Source organism: Macaca nemestrina, chromosome 1 (assembly GCF_043159975.1).
Source record: "Macaca nemestrina isolate mMacNem1 chromosome 1, mMacNem.hap1, whole genome shotgun sequence".
Taxonomy (NCBI): domain Eukaryota; kingdom Metazoa; phylum Chordata; class Mammalia; order Primates; family Cercopithecidae; genus Macaca; species Macaca nemestrina.
In genome coordinates this window covers 100,846,630-100,864,342 of record NC_092125.1, presented here as the reverse complement: position 1 = coordinate 100,864,342, position 17,713 = coordinate 100,846,630, and the positions used below count along the sequence as shown (strand labels likewise).

Below are 17,713 nucleotides of genomic sequence, written 5' to 3'. Positions count from 1 at the left end.
GTTAGAGATATGGACAAATTAAATAGTCAGTTGTTATAGAAGGACAAGAAGAGAAAAGACAGAGACTAGCAAGAAATGAGACTAGAGAAATAAAGATATACCAGGTTATGAAGGTCCTTGAGTACCAAACAAAGAATCACTTTATCCAATGAGCAATACATGTAACACTGGAGAATTTTAAAAAGTGAAATTAAGTGATCAATGAGCTAGTTAGAATAATTTCAGCCTCAGGCAACATAATTCTTAAGTTAAATGATTTAAAAAGTAAGAAATTTACAAGAAGATTTTTTACTTGGGGAGAGAGGAGGGATGTGAGTTAATTCATAGATTCAATAATAGCTTCCATGAAACATTTCTTCTGCTGTATTCAATTCAACTGCCTCAGCTCTCCAAATGAAAACACAAGGATAGTGAGAACAAATAACAAGCTATTTCTTCTAGCTCATGTCCTTTGACTAGCAAAGAAAATTTTTTTAAAGATATTTTCCTACTGCAGGCTTCTCTTCAGGCACCAGTGGCTAAAATTGGGTCACATGTCTATTTTTAATCAACTGCTTAAAAAGAACTTGCTCTCCCTGATTGACTTAAGTAAATAATCATCCATTTCCTGAAGCTGAAAAACAGACCAGCCTTCCACAAATATTTAGATAACTAATACTTGAGATGGAAGGGAGCATTATGTGAGCAAAATATAAGTAGACAATCACAGAATATGTTATCATCTAATTTTTGCAATATACTTCTTGAAATGGTGCAGGGTAGATTTTAGAACTTTGGGCTGGAAGAAAGGAGGTGAGTTAGAACACTAATGGTCCTAGCAAGAGATAGTGAGAACTTGAACCAGAATATTGGGAAATAAATATTTGGGAAATATTTATAAGATAAAATCATTATTTGAGTCAGCAGTTTGTGCATTGCCTGGTGGAGAACCAACAGAGGGTATCACTACAAAAGTTAGTTTCTAAAAAAGAGCATGTATTAGTCAATCTTCATCCTGCTGCTAAAGGCGTACCTGAGACTGGGCCTTTTACAAAAAAAAAAAAAGAAGTTTATTGGACTTACAGTTCCATATGGCTGGGGTAGCCTCACAATCATAGCAGAAGATAAGGAAGAGCAAGTCACATCTTACGTGGATGGCAGTAGGCAAAAAGAGAGCTGTGCAGAGAAACTCCCATTTTTTAAAAACCATCAGATCTTCTGAGATCCATTTACTAATATGAGAACAGCATGCTAAAGACCCACTCCCATAATTCAGTCTTCTCCCACTGGGTCCCTCCCACAACGTGTGCGAATTGTGGGAGCTACAAGATGAGATTTGGGTGGGGACATAGAGCCAAACCATATCATTCTACCCCTGGCCCCTCCCAAATATCATATCTTCACATTTCAAAACCAATCATGCCTTCCCAACAGTCCCCCAAAGTCATTAACTCAAAAGTCCACAGTCCAAAGTCTTATCCAAGACAAGGCAAGTCCCTTCCACCTATAAGCCTGTAAAATCAAAAGCAAGTTAGTTACTTCCTATATACAATAGGGATACAGGCACTAGGAAAATATAGCCATCTCAAATGGGAGAAATTGGCCAAAACAAAGGAGCTACAGGCCCCACGAAAGTCCAAAAATCCAGTAAGGCAGTCAAATCTTAAAGTTCCAAAATGATCTCCTTTGACTCTGTCTCACATCCAGGTCACATCGATGCAAGCAGTGGGTTCCCATAGTCTTGGGCAGCTCCAGCCCTGTGGTTTTGCAGGGAACAGCCTCCCTCCTGGCTGCCTTCACAGACTGGTGTTGAGTGTCTGTGGCTTTTCCAGGTGCATGATGCAAGCTATCAGTGTATGTACCATTGTGGGGTCTGGAGGATGGTGGCCTTCTCACAGCTCCATTAGGCGGTGCCCCAGCAAGGACTCTGTGTAGGGGCTCCAACCCCTCATTTCCCTTCTGCACTGCCCTAGCAGAGGTTCTCCATTAGGACTCCGCCGCTACAGCAAACTTCTGCCTGGGCATCCAGTAGTTTCCATACATCTTCTGAAATCTAGGCAGAGGTTCCCAAACCTCAATTCTTGACTTCTCTGCCCTTTCAGGCTCAACAGCATGCGGAAGCAGCCAAGACTTGAGGTTTGCACTCCTGAAGCCAAGTTGCAAGCTCTACAGTAGCCCCCTTCAGCCACTGCTGCAGTGGCTGGGATGTAGAGCACTAAGTCACTAGGTTGCACATAGTGCAGGGACCCTGGGCCTGGCCCATGAAGCCACTTTTTCCTCTTATACCTCCAGACCTGTGATGGGAGGGGCTGCCACACAGGTCCCTGACATGCCCTGGAGATACTTTCCCCATTGTCTTCATGATTAACATTTAGCTCTTCCTTACTTATGCAAATTTATGCAGCTAGCAAGAATTTCTCCTCGGAAAATGGGATTTTCTTTTCTATCACATTATTAGGCTGCAAATTTTCCAAATTTTTATGCTCTGTTTCCCTTTTAAAACTGAATGCCTTTAACAGCACTCAAGTCACATCTTGAATGCTTTCCTGCTTAGAAATTGCTTCCATCAGATACTGTAAATCATCTCTCTCAAGCTCTAAGACAGAAATCTCTAGGTCAGGGGCAAAGTGCTGCCAGTATCTTTGCTAAAACATAACAAGAGTCACCTTTGCTCCAGTTCCCAAAATAAGTCCCTCATCTCCATCTGAGACCACCTCAGCCTGGATCTTATTGTTTCTGTCACTATCAGCATTTTTGTCATTCAACAAGTCTCTAGGAAGTTCCAAACTCTTCCACATTTTCTTGTCTTCTTCTGAGTCTTGAAAACTGTTCCAACCTCTACCTGTTACCCAGTTTTAAAGTTGCTTCCACATTTTCTGGTATCTTTCAGCAATGCCCTACTCCTGGTACCAATTTACTGTATTAGTGTGTTTTCATGCTACTGATAAAGACATACCCAAGTGTTCCACTGGCTGGGGAGGCCTGACAATCATGGCAGAGGGCAAGGAGGAGCAAGTCACATCTTACGTGGATGGCAGCAGGCAAAGAGAGAGCTTGTTCAGGGCAACTCCCATTTTTAAAAAACTATTTTAAAACTATCAGATCTCATAAGACCCATTCACTCTCATGAGAACAGCATGGGAAAGACCTGCCCCCATAATTCATTCATCTCCCATCAGGTCCTCCCACAACACGTGGGAATTATGGGAGCTACAAGATGGGATTTGGGTAGGAACACAGAGCCAAACCATATGAAGTTAGAAAGCCGTCCTGAAACATGGTAACTCCTGTCATGAGTTCTTTTGGTTCCCAAACACTGAAGTGGGGCGCCCGATGAGTTTTCCTTGTGTTCCTCTTTACCCTTTACCTTAAGACCTGCTCAAAGCATCAGCATAAGTGAGAAACTGAAACAATGAACACCCACATGTGTTAGCGGCTGTCATTCTAGATCCTTTTGGTTTTTCTGATTTACTCCTGCTTTAGTGGGGTTTAGACAGTTTCCAAATCTAAAATTTAACTCTCTCTATGCTGCCGGTTTGGATTAAGACAATCAACTTTATTCTTCTCTGTAGATGGCCTTGGATCATTTTCCCCTATTAGCTGTTTTGGGATCCTTTTCCAGTCATGATCACATTTTGCTTACAGATCAACTAGTTCGTAACACAGCACTGTCTGCTAACTGATACCATTCATTTGACAATTCAGAGTTATGATACTTTGTAGTGCACCCACTGTTCTTCACAGAAAAAAGAATTGCAGTACAAAGGGTTTATCAGGCCCCCTATCATTCCAGAGTTTCAGTGCTCTTCCAGAATTTTCAAGGTTTCAATCATGATATAAACCAACTACCCATGAATAATGCAAAAAGCATGAATAATCATGAATTTAATAAGGTAAGGCAGTTATTATACTCAAGAGAGCAACTAGTATGAAACTCTTTCAAATTATTTGAGTAAGGATTTACATATTCATGTGTAAATCCTTCATATTACATACTTTCTGCCTCTGTTAAGCTCCAGGTGTATCAGTTATTAATAACTGAGTGAATATGTAGGTATTATTTAAACAAAAAATAATTTCATGGTATACCCACCCCTATCCAAGAGATGAAGTCAAGTTCTGGTAGCAATAGACATCTCTACCAAGATTTCCTGCTCCTGCCACTCTGTGAACAGGAAAGGAGGGAGAAACCTTGGTGTTTTGCCTTTCCCAAATTGATATTAAGATCCTTATTCAAGGGGCTACTGGTTTCTAATGACCTAAACGTAAATTAGCTTTATAAGAAAGTTCTGAGTTTGAAATTCCTTTCAGTAAGTATTTGTAAGTCAAAAAAGCAAAGAAGAAGCACCATTTGCTCTCATTTCTCCTTGTAACTGAGATTACTTTTTATAAGGAGGAACTGACCACTTTCTCTGACATCTGAAATAGAAAGCTACAAAGGCTGATAGGCGTGGCCTCAAAATTGTTCCATGATTATGTAACTTCTTTCTAGTTAGGAGTTAGTACAGTGTGAGAAGGCCATCTACAATCAAGATTTAGAGAGGCTCTAACAAGTGTCATTTTTCCTTGTTAGCTTTCATTTCTCAGCCCTTTACAAGATTATAATAGTCTGCAGTTTACTCTCTCCAAAGCTTTACGGACAGTGAGCCTGTCCTAAACAAGACAGTGACTCCAGGATTTCTGAAGACTATTGTGGAAAAAGTATCCATTAAGGTGAGATTTCTGGGAGGTTCTTCAGAGAAAGATCTAGGTATCTAGTTGATAACCATACCATCTCAGTGGAGAATTAGTTACGGGACTGCTTGAGACCAGAAGTGTTGTATCAATCATATTCAGAAAACTGAGAACTGAATCCGTTACCTGTCTAGGTAGAAAATAGGTATCTTTTATCCTACCACAATTGGGGTATAAACCAAAAAAATGTATTTTGTCTACAGCAAATTTTAAAATTAATTCTTAGGTGTCTGTTGGCATAAATTGATATTTAGAGGAGATACTTGGTTTTCTTGGCTAAAGGATGACTAGGAAACTCGGTGACTGGGTTTGGGCCTAAGTTAAAAGAGAAGACAGTCCCATGAGAAAATTATTATGAAGTAATATTTAGTAAAAAATAAACAAGGACATAAATCTCTATTATATGATTTTATCTCTATATTAAAGAGCATAGACATGTGCACACATTAATTTCTCAATTTTACAAGCCTTTACTCAAAAATAATCTTTACATTTTCATGAATCAGTTTCATTTCATTCTTCGTTTTACAGCAAGTATAAGAAGAAGTATTTCTCTTTTTCAAATGGTCTATGCTTTACTCAGTGATAGGTAACATTTTTTGTGGCAATATATAATAAAAAGACAGGGAGAATCAATTATATATTACCTACTTTTGGATACATTTTGACTTTTTTATGGCTTAGTACATAATGAGAGTTTCCTAATTACTTCATGAGTATTTGAGAAGAGTTTATAAATGTTGGATTCCAAATTCTATTTAAGTAAGATAAAGTTTCTTAAGTAAGCTTGTTAATTATGTTTGAAAAATCTAAATCTAAATCTAAGCTATTTTTTTACCTTGTTCTTTCAGTAACTGAGAGAGGTGGTGAAATCACCAACTCTAATAGTGATTTTGTTAATTCCTCACTGTAGTTCTTTTGATTTCTACCATATATTTTTACATAGAATATGTATATCCAAGTATATATGTTATGTGTGTGTTTAGAGAGAAGAAAAAATTTCTATATGCTATCTTTTAAAGTAATAACAGATTATACATATAATTTAAATTATTATATCTTTTTACAGGTTGCATACTTTACCATTATGTAGTGAAACTATGTGCTGATACTTATTGACTAAAGCCTATTTTAATCTACACCATTTTTCCTAAAATGTCTTTCTTTAAGGTAAAGTTTGAAGAATATAACTTTTTCCAGCTGTTTCTCAAACTTAAGTGACCTTATACTTTATTTGTATTTTGTCAACAACATATGACTGGATTTATTTTTAATACAAATGGAAAATTTTTCCTCTTAGTTAATGAGTTTAGTCCAGATATGCACATTCTATAAAGGTATATATTTTAACTTGGTTTTGCCATCTTGCTTTGTTTCAATTTATAGCACTTATTCTGTGCTTTCTTCTCCTTCCTTGTCAAGTTTCTTATTTTTAAAAAATCTATATTCTCCTTAAAGACAAGCCCCTTAGCAAACTCTCACATCTTCTTGTCCCCCAAACATAAAACTTCAACTGTAAGAGTATGTTCATATCGTTCCTGTTTTCTTTTCTTTCACTCTGGCTTTACTTATTTTTAAGATAGTAAAAACTCTAATTAAACTATTTGTTTGATCTTACTTCCCTTTTGGCCTCCAACATTTCTTAGATTTATTTCTTTACATAATGAGTAGTTCTTCTCAAAGAGCTGTGGGTATAGATATTTTCACTGCCAAACTTCTGAAAGCTTTGAATAATAATGGTTTTCTTTTAATTGTGTTAAGAAACATGTAACATAAAATGTGTCATCTTAATCATTTTCAAGTGTACAGTTCAGTAGTATTAAATACATTCATATTGTTGTGCAACCAACCTCCAGAATGCTTTTGCATCTTGCAAAACTAAAACTCTAAATCCGTTAACCAACAATTTCAACATTTCCCTTTCCTCCAGAGCTTGCCAAACATCATTCTACCTTCCGTCTGTATACATTTAAAAACTCTAACTCTTCATGTATGTTTAATCATACAGTATACGTGTGCTTTTTGTGACTGGCTTTTTTCATTTCATGTTCTCAAAGTTCCTTCATGTTGTACTGTATCATATGTCAGAATATTCTTTCTTCCTAGGGTAGAATAATATTCCATTTTATGTATTTACCATAAAATACATAAGAAACCATATTTCTTTTTATTCATTCATCCATTGAAGGACATGTGTACTACTTTCACATTTTTCTGTTGTGATTAATGCTGCAATGAACATATATGTACATACATTTATTTGAGATCACACTTTCGCTTATTTTGGGAATACAGGACTTGAATACACATTTCTTCAAAGGTGCTATACAAATGGCCAATAAGCACATATGAGTATGTTCAACAGCAATAATCTTTAGAAAAATGCAAATCAAACCCATAGAAACCACAATGAGATATAACAATTAAAAACATACATGCACAAAACTGCATGATTAAACATATATGAAGAGTTAGAGTTTTTAAATTTTTAATTTACCTTTTTTCTTTGTTATTTAGATATTTTATATTTTCCATTTCTTGTCTATTGTTTGGGGTGGGGGCTGTGTTAAACTTTCAGTACTGTCTCAAACAGAAGTGAACAAAAATTCATCCTTGTCTTTTTCCTGATCTTTCAGGAGCAAAAGAAATGTTTTCAGTCTCTTGCCATTGGGAATAATGTTAGCTATGGTGTTTTTGTATATAGACTTTACTGTGTTGAAGTAATTTTCTCCTCTGTCTGGCTTTGCATTAGAGTAATGCTGAGTTATACAATGAGTTTGGAAGTGTTCCCTCCTTTTCAAATTTTGAAAGACTTTGAAGAATTTTAGTCTTAATTCATCTTTAAATATTTGGTGGAATTTGCCAGTAAAACCACTTAGTCTGGACTTTTCTCTACTGAAAGGTTTCTGACTTCTGATTCAGTCTCCTGACTGGTCATAATGACTGTTCAGATTTTCTGTTTCTTTATGATTCAAAATTTGCGGGTTGTATTTTTCTAATAATTTATCCGTTTATCCATTTCATTTAGGTTATCCCACCTATTGATATACAATTGTTCAAAGTATTCTCTTATAATTCTTTTTATTTCTGTGAAATCTGTTGTAATGTTCTCTTTTTAGTTTCTGATTTTATTATTTGATTCTCCTTTTTTTTTCTATGTTAATTCAGTTAAAGTTCTGTCAGTATTATTCACATTTTCAGAGAACCAACTCTTGTTTTTATTGGTTTTATTTATTATTTTTCTAATCTCAATTTTACCTCTAATTTTTCTTTTTTCCTTCCTTTTGATGGCTTTAGGTTTAGTTCTACTTTTTTAAGTTCTTTATGGTGTAAAGTCAGGTTATTGATTTGAGAGTCTTCTTCTTTGTAAATGTAGTTGTTTAAATCTTCAAATTACCCTCATCACCATATTCTCTGCATTTAATGAAATATGTTGTGTTTTCATATAATTTCTCTAAATATGGATTTAAATTTGACTTGTGATTCTTTGTACATGTTTCATTGTTTGTGTTGTTTATTTTAACGTGGTCATGAATTTTCTAGTTTTCTTTCTGTTGATTTCTACTTTTATTCCATTATGATAAAAAATATAGTCTGTATGATTTCAAACATTTAACATTTATTAACACTTGTTTGGTGTCCTAATTTGTAGTATATTTTGGGACAGTGTTCCATATGTTCATGTGAAAACTGTGTATTCCACTGTTGTTGGCTTTACTGTTTTGGATAAATCTGTTAGATATAATTGGTCTATAAGTGGTCTATAATGTTTTTCAATATTTATTTTTTCCTAATTTTCTTGTCAGGTTGTTCTATCTATTATTGAAAGTGGAACATTAAAGTCTCTTACTACTACTTTAGAGCTGTCTATTTCTCCCTTCTCTTCTGTAAATGTTTCATATATTAGGAGCTCTGATGTTTTGTGCCTGTGTGTTTCTAATTTTTATATCTTGTAGGTGAATTGGCCTTTTTAACACTATGTAATAATCTTTGTCTCTTATAACACTGTTTGACTGTTATTTTTATTTTATCTGATACTAGCATAGCAAACTCTGCTCTCTTATTTAATATTTCAATGGAATATATTTATTATTCTGTCACTTTCTATCCTTGTCCTTAGATCTGTAAAATGAGCCTCTTGTATGCAACATATAGTTGGATCCCCTGTTTTTAAATTCATTGTGATATATCTATATATGTAATTTTAATATGCTTGTTGATTAGTAAGTTTAAACCATTTACATTTGAACTAATTATTGATAAGAACTTAGAACTTACTGTTGCTTTTCATTTATTTTCTGTATGTCTTAATAGGTTTTTGTCTCTCCTCTCTCAGTGACTTCTTTTTGTTGATTTTTCCTGTAGTGAAACATTTTAATGTTCTTCTATTCCTTTGTGTACATCCTACAGATATCTTTGTGGTTATCATCAGGTTGCATATGATATTCTAAAGTTATAGCAATCTATTTTTAACTGATAACAACTTAACTTCAATCATATGTGAAATGTTTACTCCTTTACAGCTCCTCAACACAAATTTTATGTTAATATTACAAATTGCATTTATATAATATGTACCAATTGACATTGATTTATAAATAGTTTTGCTTTCACATTTTAAATCCTATAAAATAATTAAAAGTGATTACAAATCAAAATAGCAAAAGCCATGTTTTATATTTATGTATATATTTACCTTTCATGAAGAACTTATATTTTTGTATGAGTTTGAGTTACTGCCTCATCCTTGTGTTTCAGCTTGAAGAAAGCTCTTTAGTATTTCTTTTAGGGTAGATATAGTGGTAATGAAATCATTCAGCTTATATTTATCTAGGAATATCTTAATTTCTCTCATTTATGAAAGCAGGTTTCCCAGATATAGTGTTTTTGATGGACAGACTTTTCTTTAAACACTTGAGATATATTGTCCCACTATTTCTGGTCTACAAAGTATTTACTGACAAATGTGCTCATAATTCTATTGAAGATTTCTTGTATATGAGTGACCTTTTTCTTGATGCTTTTTAAATGATTTTGTTTTTGTCTTTGAGAGTTGGTAATTTGATAATAATGTGTCATAGTGTAAGTTTCTTTGAGTTTATCATAGTTGCAGCTTGTTCAGTTTCTTATATCTGTACATTTTGTCTTTTCTCAAATTTGGAAAGTTTTCAGTCCTTATTTACTCAAGTAATTTCGTTATTCCTTTCTCTTTTTCATCACCTTTTTAGACTTACATAATGCATATATTGTCCTACTTGATGATGTACTGTAAGTCATTTATAAGTTCTGTTCACTTTCCTTTATATCTTTTAAAAAAATTTGTTCTTCAGTCTTGATAATTACACATGACCTGTCTTCAAGGTAACCGATTCTTCTGTCTATTGGTGTAGGCTGAGGAAAACCTCTAGTGAATTTTACAATGCAGTCAATGTGTTTTTCAGCTTCAGAATTTATGGGATTTTTTTCTGGTAATTTCTATTTTTTTGTATATTCTCATTTTATTAACCATTTTCCTGATTTTATTTAGTTGTCTGTACATATTTTCCTTTAACTCACTGATCATATTTAAGAGTGCTGCTTTAGTCTTTAACAAGAAAGTCTGAGTGCTCTGTTTCTTTAGAGAAAGTTTTTGGAGATTCATTTTTTTTTCTTTTAAATTGACCATGTTTACCTGTTTCTTTTTGTTTCATACTTTTTGTTGAAAACTGGACATTTATAAAAACAGCCCCCTCTCAACCATTATTAAATGGCATCATTCAGGGGAGGACTTTCACTCTTCATCTAAGTATGAAATCTAAATGTTATCTGAGGCCTATATGGACGTGTGTCTTGCCTGGGCTTATGTGTATGCATTTTTTTTTTTTTTTTGTAATTCTCTCATATACACACTGCTTTTAAGCCATAATTTCCCTAAGAGCCACATCTGCCTCTTTTGGTAACCGTAGATGTTCTACTGTATTCCTCTATCCATAATCTCTTGCCTTCTGGCACCCAGGGAGTAGCAGATCCCATGCAGCTCTCACAAGCTGGAGCACCCACCGCTACCTTTTGCAGCCTCAAATCTGACATTTAAACTATGTCACCATTTCCATCAATGCTCCAAGTCATGTGAAGCAGATACTAGTCCCTCAAGGAACCTCCAGATAAGCCATAATGTTGCAAAGCAGTTCCACACTTTTCCTTCTATTCCAGAGGAGGAATGAGGAATTAGCAAGTTTTCTCCTGATCACATCACACCGTTCAAGGGAGAAAGTTAAACAGGGACAAAGAAAAACACCTAGAAGTTTTCTACTATTTTGAGTGTGGCTTAATCTTGGTTTGGAATTTCTTTTGTTGCAACCACTTCTTAACAGCTGAAAACATTAGTTTGGTTCATAAATTGTTATTTATTTGGTGTTTCCATGACATAATGAAAGTCTGGAACTTCCTTGTCTGTAATCTTACTAATGTCACTCTAAGTAAACAAGAGAATAATTTTTTAAACCATAACGTTCAAATAACATTTTGACCAGTTACAAAATTTTAGTTTGAAAAATATTTTTGCTTGAAAACTGATTCACAGCACTTCACCTGAAACTCCTGGGACAACTCTGATTTTTAATTCATTTACTCAGGGAGGGATTTTAGAAAGACTACTTAATGCATACATTGTATGTAGGCATTGCAATTGTCCCAGTAGAGGTAATATCAACATCCTAATATCAAATGCATTAAGAGTTCTTCAACAAACCATGTCATTATACACATTAAAGTGAGATGAATAAGGGAGATTAAAAATAACCACTGTATTAGTTCCTTCTCATGCTGCTATGAAGAAATACCTGAGACTGAGTAATTTATAAAGAAAAGAGATTTAATTGACTCACAGTTCTGCATGGCTGGGGAGGCCTAAGGAAACTTACAATCTTGATGGAAGGCACCTCTTCACAGGGTGGCAGAAGAGAGAATGAGTGCTAGCAGGGGAAATGCCTGATGTTTATAAAACCATAGATCTCATGAGAACTTGCTCACTATCACAAGAACATCATGGGGAAAACACCCCCATGATTCAATTACCTCTACTTGGTCCCTCCCATGACACATAGGGATTCTGGGAACTGCAATTCAAGATGAGATTTGGGTTGGGACATAGCCAAGCCATATCAGCCACGTATTACTTTACATCATATTTCTAATTTGCAAAGTGATTTTGGTACCACACTTCCCTGCTAACTCTCCTCCCTTCCCAGGCCCTGAAACCCACCAAATCTTTTCATCCTTCAGCTTCTTCTTAGGTTGTAAAATTGCAGATATATAATTATGGATCAATACTATGTAAAAATTACTTTCTTAACCTGCTACAGACTATTCAATCAGAGTATTTAATCTTTGTAGGTGTTCTACTCAGTATTTCTGGAAGATTTTATCATTTTGCTTTTAATATTCTTTGGCTTTACTGTATGTGCCCATGTGTGAAATTTTTCTTTATTTGATAGATTTGAACACAGGAACACTCATTATCTCCCAAAAGAGAACAATTTACAGCCCTAAGAATTAGAACACTCTAATTATAGAAACGTTGCACAAACATATGGTCACCAACCTAAAGGAACACCCACAAATTTAAATAGAAAATTGGAATATACATTAAGAACTGAAAACCCTTAGGTAGTACACAAGGGGTTAAAGAGGCACACATTCGTGAGACTGGGACCACAACAGCTCCCAGAAGATAAAGCCTCAATTAAGCATTAAAAACTCTAAGGAAGTATTCAGAGGAAGAAAAGTGGGAATGCTTTCCCAGGTAGCGGGAAGGGAATTAACAGTGAGAAGACCTGAAAAAGAATGACATATTGTATATTACTAGAGCATAAGATGTAAGAAATTCAAAAGTAACAGACACATACACAAAGAAAGCTATAGTTTATTCAAGGCCTTTCAGGTCATGCTGAGTGGAAATTTATACTAATAAAAATCAAAACTTATTGAAGGATTTCAGGAAAAATAGAGTCGTGCCTTTATCCATAAAGAAACCTACTTGGTTGTCTGACAGAAATCTTTTAGTAAAAGTAAGACTAGTTGGAGGTAAATAATTGACTGTAAAAAACAAATGGACAAAAAATAAATGCTGCAATTCTACACTAGAGAACAGTTAGGAGGACAGTAAAATGATAATTTTGTAGATGCATGAGACACAGAGAATAAGTCCCAGAGAGACAAAATGCTAATGAGAGCCGACTAGGGAGAGCCAAGAAGGTCTAGAGTCCATTTCACTACTCAGAAGTGTAGTGCTGTGGCAGAAGTTTGTTCATATAAGGTAAGTAGCTGCAGCCCATTTATACTTAGGCCACTTTGGTCATAGTGAGTATGGGAAGAGTCAGGAACCAAGAGGTAGGCATTGAAGGATAGGCTGAGGCCCCAGTAAAGTATCAGAAGGGGAACCAGGGACTTTGACACCACAAAACCCATACTATAAACACTGCAACGATTACCTGTTTCCAAACATCATTTCACCACACACACCTCTGACCCAACTCAACAACCAACATTAAAAGGGAAGAACTTCACTGAACCTCCTAATAAAGCAAGTCTTGATCCATTGTTCACAGTGACATAGCTGGTAACTTAGTTCCTTTTTCTTATACACATCCAAGGACAACATTTTGTCCTGGGACACTCACTCACAAAAGCATATCTCATTTTTTAAAATTGTCTGCATAAATATGTAATGTTGTGTGTCATTTTTACTTTATAGGCCAAGCTATAACTTCAGAAATGGCGAATGAATACAAGAAAATTCTTTTGCTGAAAGGATTCGAGCTCATGGATGAGTATCATTTTATAATAATTAAGTCCTTACTGGCCTATGATTTAGGACTAACTACAAAAATGCAAGAGGAATACAACAGAATTAAGATTTCAGATTTGATGGAAAAAAAGTTCCAAGGTGTTGCCTGTGTAGACAAACTAATAGAACTGGCCAAAGACATGCCACCACTTAAAAACCTTGTCAACAATCTTCGAAAAGAGAGGTCAAAAGGTAATAAGGAAAACCTTGCACATGGCTACTCTGCCTTGAGTCTCCCCAGTCTTGAGTAGAACCCCACCTTGGTCATAGCTGGTACATCCCTTTCCCAATTTATAACTCAGCAGTCATGGGGATGTTGGCACCTCAGAGACTGACCAGTTGGCAATTTAGAACATTCTGTTTCATATAAAAGAGATCGATAGATTTAGAAGAATGTATTTGGGGTATGGATAAAAAATCAAAGACAGGGATTTATGAGAGGATGAGGGTTTCAGTAAATTAGAAATGTCAGAAAAAAAAAGCTACTTTTTAAAATGCATTTTATTTGAAATATTTATATTTAACCAATTTGCACAACAAATAGTTCTATTAAGAGAAGTATAGAATTTCTCCACTTAATATAAATCACTATTTTTTTTAATTCAAAAGCCAATATTAGCACTTTGCCACATTACAATTCAGATCATATTTCCTTTCAGGTCATATTTCTGTCATTTGAACAAATATTGCACAGAACATGACCAGCCTGTCAGCATCATGACCTTAGATATTTAAAATAAATGGTAGGAGAACAAGACTGAGAAAAGGTTGACTGAGGCACATGGAGTTCACAGGACAGGAAGCATGTTCTCACTGCACAGGGGAGGAGTGAGGAAAGCACTGAGGAGAATGAGACAGTGCCTATGCCTACCATGCTACTGTTGGCCTCCTAGCAGCCAGACTGGGTTAATGTAGTAGAGGTAACAGGCAAATCCGAACTCTCATGCAGGAGCTGACAGCAGGTAATATTGAAACTGCTTTAGCTGTCTTAGATAAGCTATTCCAGTCTAGGCCTATTGTGCCCTTTTTCTTTTCTTTTGTCAGTTGCTAGGAAAATGAAAGCACAAGGAGTAGTTCTAATGAAAAAAATAAACCAGGAAGAAGTGGGTCTTGTGGCACCTGCACCCACCGCAAGAAACACACTGACATCTGAAGTAGGAGAGAGGATTCCTGTAGCTCAGGTAAGCTTGAGAAAGAGGAGCAGGATTGAAGTCCCACAGAAGATACTCTGCTATGGCACATGGCTCTTCACTAATATCTCAACACAGCTTAGATTTACCAAATTAGTAATTATGGATCATCTTTGTGATGGGTAAAGAGTTAGGCATCATAAAAATGTAGTAAAAAATTTCTGTGACATAAATATATTATCATCTGCATTATAAAAATGTGGTAATAATCATATTTAATATACATCTTGCCCATCCTTACACAAATCTAGATTTTCTCATTCCAAGTCCAGTGCTCTTCTCATCACACCACAGTGGCAATAACAGTAATGCATCTGTTGAAATCATCTATCTCTTTTTTAGTGCAACAATCCACACCCAATATTATCTATTGTCCATATCTTCAAGTGAGAGGTTATAATTCCATGGGGTTTCCAAGGACATCCCATCCAATATAAATAGAACTTACTACGTTGTAATGAAAACTTGCTCTGCTTCTTTTCATACTAAACCCCATTAACAGGAAAATTAAACTGCTTTCAGAAAAGAAAAACTCTGAACAAAGGAAAGACTGAAGCCAAAAGGATTAAGGTGCCCCAGGAGCAGAGTGAGCCCCCACGTCCCTCAGGAGCCAGCACATCTGCAGCCACGGATCATCCCCCATTACCCCATACCTCATCATCAACTCCATCCAACACTTCATTTGCTCAGGTACACTCTTTCCTGGTCCTCTTCTCCATTTTTTTAACCCAGTCACAGTGCATTCCACTGTTACTATTGTTACTCTCATGCATAACTCTTCATGTTACTGATTTGCTGAGGGAAAACTGTTTTCTATATTACGATACCTTGTTTACATTGGTGAGAAGCCACATGCAAGTAAAGTCCAATTACCCACAGGCGATCACTGTGTGTAAAACACCAAGACAGACCACTAAGCATTTCTGGTCTGTGCAGGTAAGTAGCTTGGCTTCTAGTACTAGTACATACAAGTCCATGGCTCATCTTTGCTCCCCACACTTCCTAGTACAGATCTGGCAACGTTCTCTTCAGAAAAGTATTCTGCTGCAACTCAAATAGGCCAGGCCACTGTGGGGAGAGGACATGAGATAAACAAACTTGTCCTTTTTTCATTATTGTTAGTGTTCTAGCCTCTGTGAAATGCTGTCGAGGACATAGCTCTAACCAGAAATCCTCTACCTGAGACTACTTATATGCTGAGCCAGGCCAAGTCTTTCCACTTGTAACAGCACTGTTTCTTGGGAAGAAACAAAGGAGTTGGGTCCTCAAAATGGTAGAGTACACTAGTGATCATTAGAATTTCTAATGAATGTTTGATCATTAGAACATCTAATGATGTTTGAGGCTTGTGGTGGGCATGGTTCTTCATTTTTAATGCTATCCAAGTTGTTTTCACTTTGTTGATTGTCTTTGATAATTTAAGTAGGTAGAGGAGATATTTGGATTTGTTATTATATTCTAATCTTTCTTTAAAGTTTCTTCACAATAATGCTTTCATCATCTGCTGCTCTAGATTGTTCATGCAGATAATCATGCTTTGCTTCAGGAAGATTATTCTGAGTCAATGAGGGTGATTTAATTTCCAAGCCCGTTGTCTGCTACCTTAGACTTTCACTAGCTAAACTATACCAGCTCATGTGCCTTTCCTTTCAGTTCAGCAATCCCTGTCTAGCCTAGCCCCCAGCTCCACGTATCTGTGAAAGTTGTTGGGTCCAAAGCTCTGCAGAGTCATTCGTGCAGAGTGACTTTGTATTCCTGTTCAAAGTTTTTTGTTTCGTTTTGTTTTGTTTTCTTGTTTGTTTTGTTTTGTTTGTTTTTGAGACGGAGTCTCGCTCTGTCGCCCAGGCTGGAGTGCAGTGGCGTGATCTCGGCTCACTGCAAACTCCGCCTCCCGGGTTCACGCCATTCTCCTGCCTCTGCCTCCCGAGTAGCTGGGACTACAGAGGCCCGCCACTATGCCCGGCTAATTTTTTTGTATTTTTAGTAGAGACGGGGTTTCACGGTGTTAATCAGGGTGGTCTTGATCTCCTGACCTCGTGATCCAGCCACCTCGGCCTCCCAAAGTGCTGGGATTACAGGCGTGAGCCACCGCGTCCGACCTCCTGCTCAAAGTTTTAAGTTTGTTTTCTTGTGTCTGCCCAACACAGAATCAGCAAACCCAGGCCCAATGTCAGGTGGATACGAGAAGAAATGTTCCCCAAAAGGACCCAGTGACAGTGATGGTACTGAAAGCAACAGCACCATTTAAATATGAGTCCCCAGAACATGGGAAAAGCACAATGTTTCATGCTACAGTGGCCAGTAAGACTCAGTATTTCCATGTGAAAGTCTTCGACATCAGCTTGAAAGAGAAATTCATAAGGAAGAAGGTCATTACCATATCTGATTACTCTGAATGTAAAGGAGTAATGGAAATAAAGGAAGCATCATCTGTGTCTGACTTTGATCAAAACTTTGAGGTCCCAAACAGAATTATCGAAATAGCAAATAAAACTCCCAAGATCAGTCAACTTTACAAGCAAGCATCTGGAACAATGGTGTATGGGTTGTTTATGGTACAAAAGGTAATCCCTTAATTTTGTTTTAATTTTCTCTACCATTACCTGGAACTAAATGTCTTGTCAGACTTTGCTAACTGCCTCAATATTGGAACACAATAATTTATATTGACTAGAGATACTGATGAAGTTTTCCCACAAAATAGGAAATAGGACTAAGTGACCTATTAACTTTCTTATGCCAAAGTAAATGTAGGGACTTTGAAAAAGAGTTACCAAGAAATATTAGCAGTAATAATCTGTTGTCAGCCACAATAAACTAGAGGACAATACAGGGTCCAAATCAATGGGAGCAGGCTAATAACATCATCTCTTTCTGCTCCATCCCAATGAGCGCTGATAATTTTACTTTGAATTTTGATAAATTTATTTTAAATAATGAATCGTGCTACTAAGGTTGAACTCTGGTTGTGACATATATTTGG

The 17,713-nt window shown here is 36.1% G+C and overlaps 1 protein-coding gene and 1 pseudogene across 2 annotated transcripts in view; one reads left to right on the top strand and one right to left on the bottom strand.

The window, feature by feature from the left end:
- LOC105498130 (olfactory receptor 6K3-like) overlaps positions 1–17,713 on the bottom strand; it is a 192,457-nt pseudogene that overhangs the window by 80,863 nt on the left and 93,881 nt on the right.
- The window catches only part of LOC105498125 (myeloid cell nuclear differentiation antigen), a 44,438-nt gene that overhangs the window by 23,666 nt on the left and 3,059 nt on the right, over positions 1–17,713 (top strand). The window contains exons 1-5 of one of the 2 annotated variants that reach the window (XM_011769993.3): positions 4,473–4,692; positions 13,448–13,732; positions 14,585–14,721; positions 15,253–15,420; positions 16,878–17,294. In XM_011769993.3, coding sequence (XP_011768295.2) covers positions 13,468–13,732; positions 14,585–14,721; positions 15,253–15,420; positions 16,878–17,294 — 987 coding nt within the window. In that variant the 5' untranslated portion in view covers positions 4,473–4,692; positions 13,448–13,467. Of the gene's footprint in view, positions 1–4,472; positions 4,693–13,447; positions 13,733–14,584; positions 14,722–15,252; positions 15,421–16,877; positions 17,295–17,713 lie in introns of those variants that run through there. The other variant, XM_011769995.3, reaches the window with a different exon arrangement.